Source organism: Hippichthys cyanospilos, chromosome 10, assembly GCF_059441005.1.
Source record: "Hippichthys cyanospilos isolate Australia breed blue-spotted pipefish chromosome 10, RoL_Hcya_1.0, whole genome shotgun sequence".
Taxonomy (NCBI): Eukaryota; Metazoa; Chordata; class Actinopteri; order Syngnathiformes; family Syngnathidae; genus Hippichthys; species Hippichthys cyanospilos.
The window spans coordinates 5,711,337-5,730,029 of NC_142378.1; the positions used below are offsets into that span (position 1 = coordinate 5,711,337).

The 18,693-nt window shown below is 40.0% G+C and overlaps 1 protein-coding gene across 2 annotated transcripts in view; it reads left to right on the forward strand.

The window, feature by feature from the left end:
* The first annotated feature begins 454 nt into the window (after positions 1-454).
* Positions 455-18,693, forward strand: part of nos1apa (nitric oxide synthase 1 (neuronal) adaptor protein a) — a 48,088-nt gene continuing 29,849 nt past the window's right edge. Inside the window, exons 1-2 of one of the 2 annotated variants that reach the window (XM_088426405.1) lie at positions 455-1,006; positions 1,167-1,238. In XM_088426405.1, the coding sequence (XP_088282531.1) occupies positions 902-1,006; positions 1,167-1,238 (177 nt within the window). In that variant the 5' untranslated portion in view covers positions 455-901. The remainder of the gene's footprint in view (positions 1,007-1,166; positions 1,239-18,693) is intronic. The other variant, XM_088426406.1, reaches the window with a different exon arrangement.

The following is an 18,693-nucleotide window of genomic DNA, read 5'->3' on the forward strand; positions in this document are numbered from 1 at the left end:
TGCATTTATGAAGAGCTATGGATGACGGCACACACAAGTTACTGGCTCTTGTTCTGTTCATATATAGCTTATTTATCTTGCACTATTAGTGCTAAATCTAAATAAGTGTTTATACCCATATTATTATTGTTTTTATTAGTTTTGACACTTTTGGGCTTCCGTGAGGTCTCGATAGGGGCGTGGCAGCCACTCAAGCGTGCCAGGTGTCCAACTTCCGGGTTAGAAATGCAGTATAGCCTCTTAAATAACTCACATTTTGAAAATAATCTGAATAACCATTGCGCCCAACGTAATATATAACCATATACATGAGTAGGCGTAACTGCGGAAAGTTTAAAATAACAAGATGGGGGACATATTTGGGATCACCTTTGGCCACAGATGAAGCAAGGTTGGCCTCGGATCTCCAGAGGCCACGCCTTCCGTTGCAAGAGAGACAAATCCGGTTAGTCGGAAGGGGGCAGGTATCACAAGGCGGGGCCCCTCCTCCGCAGATCCGCGGTGGGATTGCTCGAATGGAAAACCGCTGGAATGGCCGGACGCCTCCCACCGCCACCGCCACCGCGGGTGGGGGAGGCCAGCAGCCCCAGTCAGACTGGAGGCACCACTCGCTACTCGGCGTACTTGCACACTCCAAGTAAAACTCGGCCCAACACATCCGAAGCCCGCCTTTTTCAGGACGATCCGGCTCTTTTAGTCGGGTGTTGTTTTTTCTTCTTCTTTTTTGTGCGGATTATCGCTCACCGTCGAGATCGGCGCGTCGCCGCTGCAATGCCGGGACGGGCGACCGCGTCCGCGATCGCGGCGAGGAGGAGCATGCACTGAGCGGATTTCAAGTTCCTGTTCGTGATCCCTTGGTTCCGTTTGGCACCTTCCACCCCAACGACTGCGGAGTTTGAAAATGCCCGTGAAAAGCAAATACAACCTGGTCGATGACGGCCACGATTTGCGGATCCCGCTCCACAACGAGGAAGCCTTCCAACATGGGATCAACTTTGAGGCGAAGGTACGTCACCCCCCCCCCCCCTAAAAAAGTCACTTTAGTTGTGCTATTTTCTTTGCCGTGGCGATTACAAATACAAGTACAAGTATAAAGTGTTGGATACGTCTCAAAATGGGGATACGATGAGTAATCTGTTCCGTTTGATTTTTTTTTTGACAACCAGTACATCGGCAGTCTGGATGTGACACGACCGAGCAGTCGTGTGGAGATCGTGGCTGCCATGAGAAGAATAAGGGTAAGCTTCTTCCCTCTTGGCATTCTGGCACCACACCATCTGGATCTGGAGCCTTTTTTAAACTTGTGCAATGAAGTAGCCGAGTAACACTCTGTAAAGTATTTTCAGAGTACTGTGCTATCCATGACTGATTGAATACCGTAAGTCCCCAAATATAGGACGCACCTGCGTATAGGATACATCTTTCATTTTAGGGTCAAATTTGGAATTTTCTGTTATAAGCTATGTATAGATATGTATAAGCCGCAACAAGAGTTTTGCGACAGTGTAAAAATGATAGCAAAAAAGATTAAATATCATTTTCCTAAATTCTTCATGTTTTCCCGTGTTTATATCTATAAATTTTATATTTGTTGTTAGTTGTATTTCAGATTTCCCACATTGTGAGCAGTCAGTGAACGCAGCACCAGTTTAACTTGAATATGCTTCATGCAGTTGTTTTCCCTTTACTGCTCACCAACTCAAGTAGATTTTGACATAAATACCCGAAGTGGCGTGTTTCGTTAAATTTATGCGTATATGCAACTTTAATACGTTTCTGTGTTCTCTAACCGGTACACTCTTTATATATATATATATATATATATATATATATATATATATATATATATATATATATATATATGTATATATGTGTGTGTGTGTGTGTGTTTACTTCTCAGTTCACAGCTGAGGCATTTTGTGAACTCACTGATGAGTTTGCTCTATTCAATGACTTTTAAATAACAAGGTTGATAAAGTAACCAGGAAGCCGTGGGCGTTGTCATCGGTGCTGTACTTGTAAGTGCAAATGTGCAGAATGATTGGTCTAGTGGACCCCACGGTGGCTGCTGGATGTGCTTTCTCATGCACTTCATCACTGTTTAGAGCGTTGCTTTGAAGCGGCGCACTGAAGTGCGATCTGCGCTAACCCCCAGCTGCGCAAACGCAAGATTTACGGCTTTTTCCAAAACTACACTTAATGAGTGCATGCCTGCCAACTTGGCAACATTTGACTTTGCATCGTATAATTGGATTGCTCGCCTGTGCTGCGCGGGGATGTTTGACACTCATCCTGATGAGATTTTGCTGTGATTGGAGCAAAACATAAAACAAACACTGAAACTCATGCTCACATATTGTTTGGACTCTTTATTCTAAGACATGCTATAGGTTTGTTGATATATATATATATATATATATATATATATATATATATATATATATATATATATATATATATAAACTTGTGAAACACAGATGGTGCAAAACTTTGGGTATGTGATGGTAAAATGAACTCAAGCTGCAAACAACTGCTTGGAACGCACTCAATGTTACACTGGCGAGGCGTTCACTGACCGCTCACTGTGGGAAATCTGAAACATGCTTAATTTACGGAGCAACAAATCCATAACTTGCGGATACGAACCCAAGAAAATACGAAGAGTTTGCAAAAAGCTGAGCTTTATTCTGTTTTGCTTTAGTATTGACATTGTTGCCAAAATGCGCCTTAAAGGGAGTATTTGTATTTTTTCGCATACACCCGTGGGAGCTTTATGGGGCATTACGGTAATCGCAGCAAAACACGTTCCTCCTTGGCTGTCCATAGCTATAACAGATATGGCGACCCCTCCCCCAGGGTAGTATCATTTCATGATAACTAGACCTCTGACAAAATGGTCTAGTTCGTACATATTGTCACTTTAATAGAAATTCAAGTATTTGACCCCAAAATTAAGGGTGCGTCTTGCGGTTGTAGCTTGGGGCCTCGTCATTGTCCAGATGTGTGCGCGGTCATGCTGTCGTCTGCCCAAGCGCATTCCGTAACACGTGCAATCACGCTCAATAGGGCAGAAAAGGCCGAAAGTGTTCTTTTCACCTTTTTTTTTCACGGATGGTGCCCGGCACCTCTGAAGCGGACCTCCCAGTGTGCTGCCGCGGCAGCTGTTGTCGCCAGGAAAAGCCAGGAGCTTTGCTTTGGCTCATCCACATTGAAAATGCTCTTGCAGCACAATGGAGGGAAACCGCAGGAATCTCACTTTGGAAGGAAGATACACTGACAAAAAAAAGAACTCTTGTCTATTGCCTTTACTATATACAGTTGCAGTGAAAAGTTTGGAAAGTTTGGAAACGAGCCGTCAGGAAATGCAAGCTATTACCTCGATATCATAAATCATTGCTGACATTGGAGCCGCAACAATTATTTTAACCATCCGTCCATCTATTGATTACTTTCATAATGACAGTGTTTACTTGTTTATCACTAGCGTTGCGTCCTCTAAATTCCCTGCAGTAATTCTCCAAATTTAAAGACACGCCTGCATATAAAACACTTAATTTTGGGGTCAATTTCTGGTATTTTCAGTGACCGGTTTTGGGTCAGTTACTTCAAAACTGAAATGCATTATTTATTATTTATTACTGTCATTCCAAAATAATTAATTACATTATTATATTACTGTATTTGAAATGTAAGGCATTACACTAATATTGCATTACTTTTACATTACTCTTCGTTACATTCCTGGAAATATGGATTTGCTATTCTAAATGTAGCTCATTGCGCTAATTACACTTCCAGTGGAATGACCTTAAACTAAACTTAAGTCACCTTATATGCTCAAAATAAATCTTATTGCTCCCTTGTACTTGTAAATGATGCCTAGATCACTGGAAATGTCAAATAAAAACATAGAAATGAAACGACCGAAACAACAACCTTCATATTTTCCTTTGTTCATATCTGTTAAATTATATATTTGTTGCATGCACGTTAAGTTTTGAAGCGCTGACATTGTGGGAAATCTGAAACACACTTAGCTTTCTAACTTACGGATATGAACACAAGAAAATATGAAGTATATTAAGGTGAGATTGATTCTGTTTTGCTATGGTTTTTCCTTTGTCGCCAATAGCATTGGAAGTATCCCATTTCGCTGTCGTTTTTAGCATATGCCGCTGGCCCCTTTAAAAATGTTCGGCGGGCCGCAAATGGCCCTCGAGCCATAGTTTGGAGAGCGGCGGGCTTGCATCCCTTCATGTAAAACAGGTGCGGGATGTGTTGCACAACAGCAATGCCGCCGATCCCCACGGGAGCCCTCGCTCAAGTCAAGCAACAACACTTGTGCCGCCGAGCCACCTGATTGGATTTCTCCCCACAGAACCTTTATGCCCGTCTGTCCTCCGCTGTGTAATTTCCGCAAAATTGCTCCACTCCCATTAAAATGTGCTTAACATCGAAATTCTTGGGCGAGATTGTTTGACCTCCGCAAGATTTTTATCAGAGCCATATTTGTGCGGCGTCAGTCAAAACCCCAGTGGTAACCTGGCAACCTTTGCCTGTGTGCTGTCATTGTTCCCCGCATGCATGAGTCACCTGTCAGCCGCTCGCTGATAGCAAAGCCCAAGCCGTAGCAACAAAAACACTAGGGAGCTGAAATTTCCAGCAGATGATTAGTGCTTATATATGTATATTAGAGCTCTGCAATATTCCTAGGTGCGAAACAAGTTTTTTCTTTTTTTTTTTCCCCCATTCGGTCCTCATTATACAACATTCTGTAGTACTTCATTATTCAAGGCCCAAAGGTCAAAGTTGAAAGGTGAGAAAGTGAGCCAACAATGACACGCATGGCTCATTAACCTGCCACCCTGCCGTTAATTACCGCTTCTCCTCAGTCCCTGATTGAAAATGGTGATTGTTTATGGAGATGGTCCTTTTATGTTTTCGCTCGGCTCTTGAACGTAAACTGACTGTGAGGGAAGTGCTGATGAGGAAGGCCGTAAATTATGTATACGTGTTGTTAAAAAGCAGTTAATGCTTAACTAGCTTCATTGTTCGCTTGATGTGTTCGTTGGTTGCTGTTGGGGATAAATTATATGTATATATTTTTTTAAAGTTCTTGAATATGGATTCAGTATAGTCGTCAAATTGACTCATTTAATTTCAATGATGTCGTTTTACATTTTTCAGTGTCCAGACATACAATCCCAGGTGTTTATTTGTATTTTTTGCCAAATATTTCCAAGTGCAAGACTAAAGGAGTGTCTACAAATTGCTGTTACGAAAAGAGTTATTTAAACACAAAATCTGAACATTTTGGTGCATAAAATAAGCTAAATAAGTGGACTGTCCCTTTAAATGCCACTGTTAAGTGGTTTTAATCTAGCGTATTGTAAACATGTCTTGTAAAGCAGAGGTCCCCAACTGCGGCTCGGTACCGGTCCATGGATCATCTGGTACCGGGTCGCATGGGCCGCACCTGACATAATGATGTTTTGGAACTGATTTAGTTTCTCCTATAACTTCATTCATTTGTGCTTTGTTTGGCTTGATCTTTGTTTTTTGGCGCCACCTCTGGTCACTGTTGATATTACATTTTGTAGTGAGGAAGGATGGCGATGCACGTTGTTCTGTCTTTGGCCAGCGAGTGCTTTGTAAGAATGTTGTCATTTATGATAATGTGCCCCAAATTAGTTTGTTTGTTGATCCAACAACTTGAGACTGTGGAAAACATGCTAGCTATTGTTAGCATGTGCTGCCTTGTATGCGTATAGCTTGTTAGCATATGCAAAGGTTTTGCATTGATATGAACTCATTTGCATCTAATTAACGCTCCCATTTCAATTTCACCATGAAGCAAATTTTTCATATGTTTGATTTTTGGAATTCCAAATTCATCAAATGAAGTGGCCTTACGACTCCTACTGCAAATCACTTTTCATTTCGGGGGGGGGGCTTCATTGCCTCGTCTTTACTCACCCTTTCATTTGGTGCCCTTTGCTGTACCTTTTGCCGCAAACAATCCATTAAAGCTGTCCAATTCTCCCGCTTTTCATCAGCGGCTGAATTAAACTTTGACGGATTCGCCGGCCTCCCCCCTGAGAAACAATGGGATGCCTTGTCGGCCTGCGCCGATTTATGGAGACGTGGACATCGTTTGATTCCTCCCCCTTAAAGTTACTTTCGTCAATGGAAATCGAGTTTAATCCCACAAAAACAATTCAAGGATAACCCTCCGAGCGCAGAGATCATCCGAGTTTGGCAACCTTCAAGTAGCCGAGCGCCAAAGCCAGCTGTCAGCACAAATAAGTGCACGGCTAGCTTTACCTCGCGTCATCTTCACATCTCTTCCTTTTTGCTTCTTTTTCTGCAACATCCCAAAGGATTCTTTTTTCTTCTCCAATTTCCTGCTTCAATAAAGCACTGACATTTGCTATTTGGAACATTTCATTGTTATATACCAGAGGCGTCCGAAGGCCACATATAGTCGAAAAATCAAAAGGCCTTTTTTAATTTCTTAATCACGCTAAAGCCCATGGTTGCATATTGTTTTTCCTTCAAAACCAACTAGCTAAACAACATTTTATAACCAAATGTATGCAAATGATGATTAAATCATATCATCGAATTACAAATGCTATTAATTTCAGTACAAAACGTTAATTAGATGCAAATGAGTACTTCATGCAAAACCCAAGGGAAATACCTGGCACAAACGAAAATGCTAACCACAGTCACAAGTTGTTGGATCAACATGCAAACTTATATCATAAATGACAACATTCTTAAAAAAGAAAGTACAATTTACAGACACTGGTGGGCCACATTTTACAGAGAGACAGAACAACGTGTCACTGTCTTTCCTCACTACGAAATGTAATATCAACAGCGGCCAGAGGTGGCGCCAAAAAACAAGATCAAGCCAAACAAAGCACAAATGAATGAACTATTAAAGGATAAAGCAAATCAGTTCCAAAACATCAGTATTTCGGTAGCGGTCCGTGCGGCCCGGTACCAGTTGATCCACGGAACAGTACCGGAACGTGGACTGGCGGTTGGGGACCTGTGGTGATTTAGCAAAATCTCAATTTCACAATTGAGCTAATTTTCATATCTTTGATGTTGAAAATGACAAATAATTGGAACGAATGAGATTTGTCGGCAGCTTACTTGTGACTCACGTCCTCCGCAACGGCCTCGTTCTCATCATTTAGTTTTTATCCCCCCGTCGTGTCACCCTAATCCGTCTTTGCACCCCTCCTCTCGGCCGTCTGCTTCCTTGGCCCTTCCCCCTCTTCCTTTTCATCTGGGATTGCTTCTTGTTCTTCTACCTACTTTGGATCTTTTTTTCCCCCGCCCCGTTCGTATCCTTTTCCCTTCCCGTCTACGCATCGCGACCTCAGGAAGCCCAAATTCAATTGTTTTCCCAGTCGCATGCATGCGTCCTCCTCTGTATTTAGCTTGCTTACTATTGCTGAGCTGTCACCTCGGAGAATTTCTCGCCCACACCAGGGCTTGTGTTGATCCCTTTACCGGCGGTAAGAGCATTAAAATGACTCTACAAAAAGCATAAAACGTCTTGTAAATATGGACAATAAAGCTGTCTATTTTGAAATCTACCGTATTTCCCCAATTATAAGGCGCACCCTTAATTTGGGGGTCGAATTCTGCTATTTTCTATGTTATTGTGTTTAGCAGGGGTCCCCGACCTTTTTATCAGCGCAGACTGGTTTGGGATTTTTTTGGTCACAGGCGGTGAGCGCTCGCAAGTGAAGCCGCGCCGTCCTTCCTCACTACAAAATGTGATATCAACAGTGGCCAGAAGGGGCGCCAAAAAAAACAATCAAGTCAAAACAAAGCACAAATGAATGAGCTTGCAAATTTAACATTTTAGCCAGAAACTTGAAGTCAAATCAGCATTTCGCGGGCCGGATCTGACCCCCCGGCCTTGAGTTTCACACCATGCCAATATTTTTTCCACAGGATTATTTTTTGTCATAGTTTGACTATTTCAAATATAAAACGTTAAAACAAGCGTTTTTCACCTAATGCGATGGTCTGAAAAATTTGCCATCCTCCCAGATTTCCCATCAAGACAATTTTTAATTTTTTTTTATGTATTTCACGTCTAAGTAAAAAAAACAAAGAAAATTCAAATTTTCAAGTTTGCAGCTATCCAGACCTGCATAGTTTGGCCTTGGAGCTACCCCCATCAATCAGCCGCGGTCCTGTGCGCGTTATCTCGCCTTTGCAACAATCTGCACCCCCTAACTCCTTTCGGCGGAGCCATCTCATTCCCGCAGTCAATGCATCTCACAATGGGCCTTGTGTATTGTACGTAATGTTCCCATCTTGTTTTTCATGAAACGAAGCGTCGGAGCGCAGCTTCGGCCGAGCCTTATTGGACGGTGCCGATTTGCATTTCCGCACTTTCCACGTTAAGCCCCGCTCGGGATCGACTGGCGGCTAAAGTCACCTTGGAGCTCAAAAATGGCGGAAAATGCCCAACTGTGACAGAGGTTTCTTATCTGGCAGGCGCTTTCAAAAAGAATGCCTCCACTTCCTGGACAGTGACTGGCTTACTTTGCAAGGACTTTGCTTGACTATTGGACGGTTTGGGATTAAGGTCTTGCTCCTGAACAAATGGAGGACCGCACTGTCACTTTTAACATAAATATGTTAAAAAAATAAATGATATCTTCAAACTTAGTGATCCTCAACATTTTTCCAAAAATGCCCCCCAAGGTATCCATATTTTTAGGTGATTTTTAGGCATTTTTTTAGGTGAAAACAAAAAGACTTGCAACAGAGTCCTGTGTCATCCATGTTGGACTTATTCAACTTTGGCACTAAATTTGTAGAGGTGTGTCTTTATGTTTGACAAAGGCATCTGTTTTCCAAAGGACATTATAACACAATTTAGCAATATGGTGCTTCATGTTACAATTTATTTGCTCTCAATTTGAAAAGTCAGGTCAAGCTTCTTTGTATAGCCCTGAATCAAAACAGTCTCACAGGACTTCACAGATGAAAAAGAAGTCATACAGAACATCATAAATACGCAACAGCATCCCCTGAAAAAAGCTCTCTGAAAGGGAAGGAAAAAAATCAAAAAGCCCCTCTGGGGAAAATAAGACAGCTTCAGAACGGACTGCAGGTCGGAGGAGCCCCCTTCCAGGCTCAACAGGTTGCACTAGAGGCTCAGTGCAAAAAAAGGACACATTGTGCCATATTAGGCAGAAGTAAAAAAAAATATATATGTACTGTTATTTTCAATCCATTGAAAAAGGTTTTTCAAGAGAGTATTTGTAATTTTTTACATGCGCCCATGGGAGCTTTTGGTTCATTACGGTAAAGGCAGCAATACACGCCCTCCTCCGGCTGTCCGTAGCTATAACAGACATGGCGACCGCCGGAGGAGTGCCACCCCCCCATGTAATTTAATTTATTGATAACTAGACCTATGGTTATATTTAAAACATACTGTTAAGAACACATTTATTTTCAAGTTTTTGAAATGTATGATCCCATTTATTCATTTTTAATGAAAAACAGTCTGAATCTTACATATTGTCACTTCAAAACGACATTTGTAGTGCTATTTGCATGTTTTATTCAGACCCATCGTGTAACATCATCTGTTTTGTGTCACTAATGACATGATCTGTTTAAAACACAACAAAATAAAGGTACATTTTTGGGAAGAAGACAGTAATTTTCTCCATGTTCCAATTAATTTGCTCTTGTTTTGGAAAGAAACAACTACGCTGTTCCGGTCACTGCATTAAAATGCATGAAATTATATTTGCTCATATCACGAGAGACCCTTTCAAAATCTCATGTAGCCTCTGAAATGCCTTCATGTACCCCAAGGGCTACGCATGGCGCCATTTGAGAATCCCTGCTCTGATTTATTTTTTTTTCACGTAGCTTGAAGTTGCCTCGGATGAGTGTAATTAACAGCTCGAGATGGTCGGGATTAAGGAAATCATGCGAGGTAGCGTACCTCCTGATGATGTTAATAAGAGGCCATCATGTGACTTCCTGTACTGTAAATTTGTTTTGCAGCATCTATAGCACAATGTAAAACGACTGACATCATCATTATATTTACATATTCTAACTGTGACTCTCTCTCTCAGTCGCACAGCAATCACACTGGCTGTCAGATTCTTTTTAGATACATAATAAATGCACTTCCCCGGGCGACTATCACAATAGCACTGCTAGTAGCGCTCCAATTATTCCCCGGGCTTTTAGATCAGGGCGGATGAAAGAGAGTTCAAGAAATTGCACGATAGGGCGATAGCGATACAGTCCTCTGTGTGTGTTTGCGTGTTTTGCCGGGATGGAATTACGTTGCCTTCCGTTATGCTTTGAGTAGAGCCTTTTCCTCTTCGTGGACACTTCCATTAAACCGGGATTGCTACTACAGCTGTGTAGCTGTGTGTGTGTGTGTGTGTGTGTGTGTGTGTGTGTGTGTGTGTGTTCTTGGTAGGAGTTTAAAAAAAACAGTACAGTGGAGCCCCTGGTTACAGCGTCTCTGGCTTACATTATTTTCATGCTGCGACGTGGAATACTGAGTTTTTTTATCCCCTCTTGATGGTATTTTCCCGGTTTTGCGACAAAAACAACTGTCATGACCCCAGGGGCTTGGCTGTATTTGTGTTGTTTTGTCTCCATCTGCAGGCGTTTTTAGGTAAGTGCACTTATTATCTGTTGCCGTCAATGCCTCCGTGCTACGCGTCATTACGTTATTTTCATGTTGCGGCGTGGAATACTGAGTTTTTTCATCCCCTCTTGATGGTATTTTCCCGGTTTTGCGACAAAAACAACTGTCATGACCCCAGGGGCTTGGCTGTATTTGTGTTGTTTTGTCTCCGTCTGCAGGTGTTTTTAGGTAATTGCACTTATTTTCTGTTGCCGTTAGTGCATCTGTGCAATGCGTCACTACTAGGCTACCTTTACTCGGGAATATGAGCATAACTAGCGCCTATCAAAGGAAAATAAATCCTTTCTATATTTTTTATTTATGATGTTTTCTGATTGTATACATGTATGTTATATATACGTCACACTTAATCATGTGTTATTTGGGAAGGTCTAAGGTTTACTTTGAAGTCGGTGGCGTGAGGATTAATACTCGTTGCGAGCTTGACTTCCGCGCTAAATAAACGGGTACCCGAGGCACAAAAAAAGATGCCTTGATCAATTTATTTCAATCGAAGTACTGAAATTACGCCGCAACGGCTCATTTCATCCCCAGTGTACATCTTGTCAATTCGCATTTGAATTTAAATTGGATACCGGTTTGTGTCGCGAAGGCACAGCGAGAGTTGTAGTTTGTGACGTTTGGCCGACAAAATACTGTTGCTGTTCAAACAGAACAAGGTCAAAGTGGAAGATTTTTCTGCTTGCTCTGGCTCGTCCTGCTAAGGCTCGTCATGCAAAGTGGCCTTGCACAGCTGCAAGATGAAATTGCATCAGGACCACTCTCTCGCTCTGCATTTGAAAAACACCCCAGGGGCGCCTTCAGACCCAGGCCACACTTGGCTGTACTCGCTATACATTGCAAAACTTTGTGGAGTGAGCTGTTATATTGCTGATTTCTTTCTGCAGTTTTTTTTTTTTTTTAAACCAGCCGCCTGGGAGCAATCTCCACCAATTATTTCTGGTAGGCTTTGGTTTATGCATTTTACTGTTGTGTTGATGCAGTATTCTAACCGTCTGAGTGTGTCTGTGTTTTGACTAAAATCTGTTGTTCAGGTCTAACCATGCAGGTATGTTCAATGATGTTGTAGTCGGGCATTTTGATGGAAAAAAAAAAGTTTTGCATGAAAACAAAAATGTAAAAAACACCTTTGTGCATAAATATCTGATGTTACAACCTGCGGCTTATAGTCCGGTGCAGCCTATACATGACAACAAAGAATTTTTTTTTTTTTTTTTTTTTTTTTTTTTACTTTGGTGCTTAATAAGTTGCGGTTTTATAGTCAGAAATTTACAGTAATCTAAAAATGTGGCTATTTGTGGCACATTTAAATACTTTGCTTATAGGACATGTAGATAAGCCATCCTTCCAACTTGGTGCTTTATTTGTATACTATGGAATATTCTGTTTTGGGTGAAGAGACATAGTGTAGCTGATGTTTGTGTTTTATACAGAATTTGTATGCCGTCAACATTAGCATGCGAGCTTCTTCCTTATTTTAAAACCAAGGGCACTTTCCGTTCTGTGTGTGTGTGTGCGTGTGTGTGTGTGTGCGCCAGTGTTTGTGTTATTTCAGGAAGGGGAACTTCATGGGGGGGAAATGGAAGAACAATACATCTGCCGCTGATTTGACCTGTGACTCAAGAGCGCGTTGACGTCATACACGACAGCGTTCTACTAATTCTTCATGTTTCACTTTACAGATGTCAAAATTAATCAATTTGTGGAAAATAAGCTTTAAATCAACTATATCGTGAAATCCAGTTAAAATCGTAAGCTTGCTGACTGACAAAAGTGATATTTGGTTTGCCTGTGGCCAAAAGTGTTTCTTCAAAATCCATACAGTACGTCCCGTGGTCCAGGACTGTCACAGAAGTAAGACTGCGGTACGTTCTGGTGGCTGCGCCCCTATGAGCTGCTAATCCGCCATCTCAGCAGGGACTCAAGATAATTTGTCCCAATGAGGGATTAGCTTCCGGCCACTGCCCATTTCAGACCGGTCGGACAAAACGGCTGGCCCGTGTGACCCCGCATTATGCACATCCACTACTCAAGCTTCTACCTTCTTCTTCGGCTTTACGCATTCGTTATTTGTTCAAGATTACAAATCGAATCGCATGAATATAAACAACTTTACCTTTTACTGTATTTTCTGCACTACGATGCGCTCCGGATTACTCTATAAAGCGCAGCTTCAATGAATGGCCTATTTTTAAGCTGTTTTCATATATAGGATGCACAGTATTATAAGGTGCATAGAATAGAAGCTACAGTCGTGGTTGGGCTTGCATTAGGCATCCACTAGATGGAGCTAATGAGAATCTCAACAAAACAATCAGATTGATAGACAATCAGAAATTAAGAATACAGATGATTTGTGGAAAGCATATCTGCAAAATGGGTGAAAAAAACATCTTGATTACATTAAAATAATGTTTAGATCAATGCCAAGACCAATCAAGAGTTTAAAAGAATATAATTATGATCCAATCCATTTTTTTAGTTGCCACCAAGGGGCAATCTCCGCTCGATTTTTAACTTCTGGTAGCTGTGCAAAGAGGCATTTTACTGTTGTGTTTGTGCAGTATTCTAACAATCCTCGGTTACCGGAATTGCGTTCTAAGTGATAGGGACGCTGCGGCAGATGCAAGCATATGAGATTTCGCCGCCTTTAATATTGGAAACATTCATTTTCGTAGCTACTGTAAGTCAGATCGTTGAAGTATTGACTTTGGGTAACCTCTCTTCATTTCTCTCTCCGCAATTGGCTGAGGAAGTGACACACATTTACTTTCAACATCTTTACTTTTAATCTCTCGCTATTGTTTTTATTGTTCCTTAAGTCATATTTATTGCAACGCTTACTCCTAAGTGTCTCGGTTAATACAGTTGCAGTCAATTCATGAAGACCTCCTATTGCTTTTATGCCTTCAGAATTTGATGGAAGGCCGTAAGTGTTTCACATTGTAACGCGATGCTGAAATATTTATAAAAGCTCCAGTAAAATCAGGAAGCTTTGATATATGCTAGCACAATGGGGAAACTTGAATGGTTTTTTTTTTTTTGTCCCTCTGATAAAGAATTTGAACAGTGACGTTTGTCATATCTGAACTCGCAAAGCTTAAAAGGAGACTATTAAATTATAATTTCTGCATGGTGGTAGTTGGGTCTCCAGAGAGCCTGCCCACCCATCAAGTGTGAAATTGCATAACCAAGTAAATTTTGTTAACAACCGACTCCCGAAAATGTGTCGGGGGACCTGCGTCGAACTGCTACAGGAATTTCTATTTCGATTGATTTATTTTTGAGCTGTCAAAAAGAATCAAAAAGTCATTTATGATCAAATTAATCACTCATTTTAGTAACTGGGTAATGGTTTAGAGCTAATATTTAACAACTCATTCACTGCCAATGACGGCTAAAGACGTCAAGGATCCATTTTTGCTGGGTTGGCAATGAAAGACAATTTTAGCCAAAATTGTCAAATTTAGCCCATGTCAGGTTCATTTACTGCCATTCAAAATTAACATTGGACATATTGAATTTCCCCCGATCCTTGCGTGAATTCTTTCAATGGCAACTCACAAACAGGGTGCAGTGAAAAAAATTGTGTTGAGACCCCAAAACCACAGAGGGGCGCTAGCGGACAATTTATGACATTTGCAAGCCTTTCAATGACTTCATTGAGGGGTTTAGCCTGACTCCACTAATGCAAAGTTCTTGCTGTGCGTTGTGGGATTTGTGGTTGACAAAAGGCTTGGATCCATGAACTGAATGTTGAAGCAAAGCTTTTATTTCATATTCCTGTCTGTGAAATCTGCAGCATTGAATAGCTGATAATGTTTATCTTTCTCAGAAAATTAAAATGATTCGAAATGAAACTGCCTTGGAAGACGTATATGTAAATATACATATGTGTGGATAGGGCTGATGCCACTAAACATTTTGAGGGGAAGAAAGTAAAAATATATTTCTATTTGACGATGTTATGACCCTTTCAAAGTCAGCCCAAGCTGCTGATAATAAGGCCAGTTTAGTGAAAAATCCTCCCAGAGGTTAAATAGAATCGAAAAGATTTAAAACATAGGCATAGTTATCACTATCGTACTAAACGAGCCACAAATGGGATGGTAGTCATGATTAACGAAGCTAGGCCGTCGTTAGCAAGGCTAACGTTGTGTTAACAAGCTACGTTAATTTCACTGATTTGCGCTACATTAATTTAACCTTTTTTTGGCTCATCCACCCCTTTGCCTGTCTTGAATACTTTGAGCTTCACAATTAGAAAACGCATTTATTCAGACAACATGCCTTTTTTTTCCCTCCAAAGTACTGAAGTACTTATTTCATACCTAAATATCACAACTATACTATACAGTGTATGCCGTCTTGGTTTTTCTCCACCGAGCGAGCTCTTGACTTGCTCCTAAATAAACATGTTTGTGCCAGCGGGCAAGACCTTCTTTTCACGTTGCGCAACAGACCAATCAGCTAATCCAAGTAGTCACTTGTGAATCAATGAACTGTGCTGGACTGGTCTCAAGGCGCCGTGTTGTGAAATTTCTCGTCAGCACTTGACACATTGCAATTCTCAATTGGAAAGGCTTTTTGTGCAAAGTTACGTCATATTGTTTTCTATTTAGAAATACAGGGAGAAACGATCGGAGAAATTTGACAGTTTGAGGCAACGGTACCACCAGCGAGACCCTCGCCAGCGCTTAAATAGCTGAACTTGGAACTAAAACAAACAGCGTGGAATACAAGTAGAGCTACGGCTATTGGGAATGTTTTGGTGTTTCCATATGCTTGCTTGGTTAAGGAATAATTTTGAACACAGAAGACAATAAAACATTTTCAGTCAATAATGACATTTTTTTTGGCAACCGTATTTTTCGGATGAGATACCGCACTGGTATATGAGCAATTACATTGTCGCGGACAGGTCGTCATTTCAGATAATTATGCAAAAAGATTGTAGACAGGCATTTTTTTTCCCATTTTAACTTGACTTTTTATTTTTATTGCCTGCTTACAGCAATGTATTTAGACAGGATGGATGGATGGATATTTTCAACATAATACTGATAGAATACTTCAGAGTTAAAAATCAATATCGATATTTCCATAGCGTCTTCTTCTGTCTCCCTTTGTTTTATTGATTGATTATTTTAGTGGACATATATATTTATGTTTTTAATACTACATTTTTAAAACCCTTTATAAGAACCACCATCGATTCCCATCTTTTCAATTCATTTCCATAATTTGACACCCTGAACAGATGAACACTTTTGCTTTGTCAGTAGATTGTCTCCTGTTGGTGAGCAAAAATAAAAAAATAAACAAACAAACAAAAAAAACACTGGATTGGGGCCGCAAGGCTCACAGCATGAGAAAAAAGTTCCGGTTTATAGTCTGAAAATTTTGGTAATTTCAACAGTATAGCAGGCTAGGAGTAGACTATTTTCTCTGTAGAAACTAGGAAAATTTTACAGAAATTTCCCGTTTTTTTTTTTTTCATAAAATGATATAAGGTGAAAGCCACAACAGTCACTTTAGCTGGCTAAAGCATTTTTTTCTTTTCAAAGCTCAATACTCAAATTACTCTGACCCACTTCCAAACTACATCCAAGTTAATCTATTACTTGGTCTCCTTCACAAGGTTCTTACATTTCAAAAAAAGAAATTCACCAGATGGATGCGCTCACCAACATTTCTAATATTCTCCATCCAAACTGAAGTGACCCAGAATGAATGAAGTGCATATGAACAAGCGATTTCTTTTTGTCAATTACCTTTTGTCTGATCTCATCTACAGTCTGAAGGAGCAACAAGAGACTTACTTTTCATAATGAGCTATTGGTAAGAGGTTAAAGTATTACCTCACTTCATACATCATCCATACTGCTAAACTCTGCATTAGTTTGACAGACTATCCTCTTAGGGGTAATGGAGAGCTACTCGGAATGCCATTCCCAGATAATGATCATGCTCAGAAATGTAAGAAATAAAGTGAGAGAATGGGCTTTTGCTAATGGGAGAAAAAAAAAAGAATAAGTACCGTATTTTCGACATGATTTGCTTTATACAGTATATCTAGTTTCTATGGTGACCCAAAGTGCAAATCACGCAAACAAAAAAGGTAATTGCAAAAAAAAAAAAACCTTACAAGGTAGAAGCACACAGGAAAAAAGAAGCAAAGAAGAAAAAGAACGCAGGCAAGAAAAATAGACGCAAATGAGAAAAACGACGCAAACAAGGAAAAGGACACACACGCTCTACTGTAGAAGTATTGTTGACGGGGCAGCAGACATCTTCAAGTTTTTGCCTTAGGAACACGGCGTCCCACAGCGGCACATTTTTTTTGTCTGTTAATTTTTTTTCCCTTCGTTTGTTTGTTCATTTGTTTACTTCTCTTTTCTTGCGTGTATCCTTTCTCTTGTTTGCTTCTTTTTTCTTGTGTGTTCTTTTACTTGTTTGCTTCTTTTTTCTTGTGTGTGTTCTTTTACTTGTTTGCTTCTTTTTTCTTGTGTGTGTCCTCTCTCTTGTTTGCTTCTTTTTTCTTATGCGTGTTCTTTTACTTGTTTGCTTCTTTTCTTATATGTGTTCTTTTACTTGTTTGCTTCTTTTTTCTAGTGTGTGTCCTTTCTGTTATTTGCTTTTTTCTTACGTGTGTTCTTTTACTTGTTTGCTTCTTTTTTCTTGCATGTGTCGTTTTTCTTGTTTGCTTCTTTTTTCTTGCGTGTGTTGTTTTTCTTGTTTGCTTCTTTTTTCTTACGTGTGGTCTTTTACTTGTTTGCTTCTTTTTTCTCGCGTGTGTCGTATTTCTTGTTTGCGTCATTATTTTTGTTTGCTTCTTTACTCTTGTAGGGTGTTTTTTTTGTTTGGCGATCATGTACGTTTTTTTTTAATTGTTTAATTTTTTTATTTGTGTGATTTGCACTTCAGGGCCACCGTACATTTCACTTTAAAGTGGTCCACATGAGCATAAATTGAATTACATTTGGTTATACAGGTATATTAGAGTTGTTTTGATCTTCACATTTAACAACTGCCCACCGGGAGCTTGCAAAGCATAATGCTGAAAAATTATGATAGTCCATTACACAACAGGCTAAATCATTGCCAGTGTCATTGAGCACAACTCTAATGGATGATAATGACTTTGTCTTTGCCAGGAAAAAAAAAAATACTGATGATTCCAGAATTTTCCTTTCTTTTATCTCATAAGCGGTTTCATGCTTGTATTTCTTTGCAATAGAGTCTTGTACAGCAAGGCTGGAACTAAGCTTTCGCATCGCTGTGTACAATGTCAATTTTAGACTTTGTGGCTCATGTAAACACATGCTCTCGGTTTCATTAAAGGGGCCGTAACATGAGATTTCAATACTTTCTGTAGGGTATGTGCATATAAGATACATTTGGCACATTGCCGATTTAATTTCTTATTAAGTATGAGTTTTATGGCACCGCTATTCCTAACCAGGAAGTAAAATGGCTTGTTTGCAGAGACTGTATATATATATATATATATATATATATATATATATATATATATATATATATATATATTTGGGACCAGCTGTATGGTGCATTCAAATGCCGTTGGAAATTCAAAATGATACAGAATAAAAGGCCATTGATGCGTTACACATTCCTAACGGTAATAATAATAATAATCTTATCAATAATAATAATAATAATTGTTAATAATGTCTTATTATTGTCAAATAAAACTCGTTGCTTCGGGGCCCTAGGATAATCCTGCCCAAACAAAAACAAAAAAAAACATTGCTCCATAAAATGGGAAAATTACTGACAATGCCCCACAAAACTGCCCTGCCAAAAAAAAAAAAAAAAAAAAAGATTTATAGTTGAACCATAGTAATGCATTTTGTTTCAAATATAAGCAAATAGCAAAAGTGAAAGTTTGGCAGTTCTTTCATTCAAAAAGGTTTATAAGTGAGCCATCATTTTTACCGGAC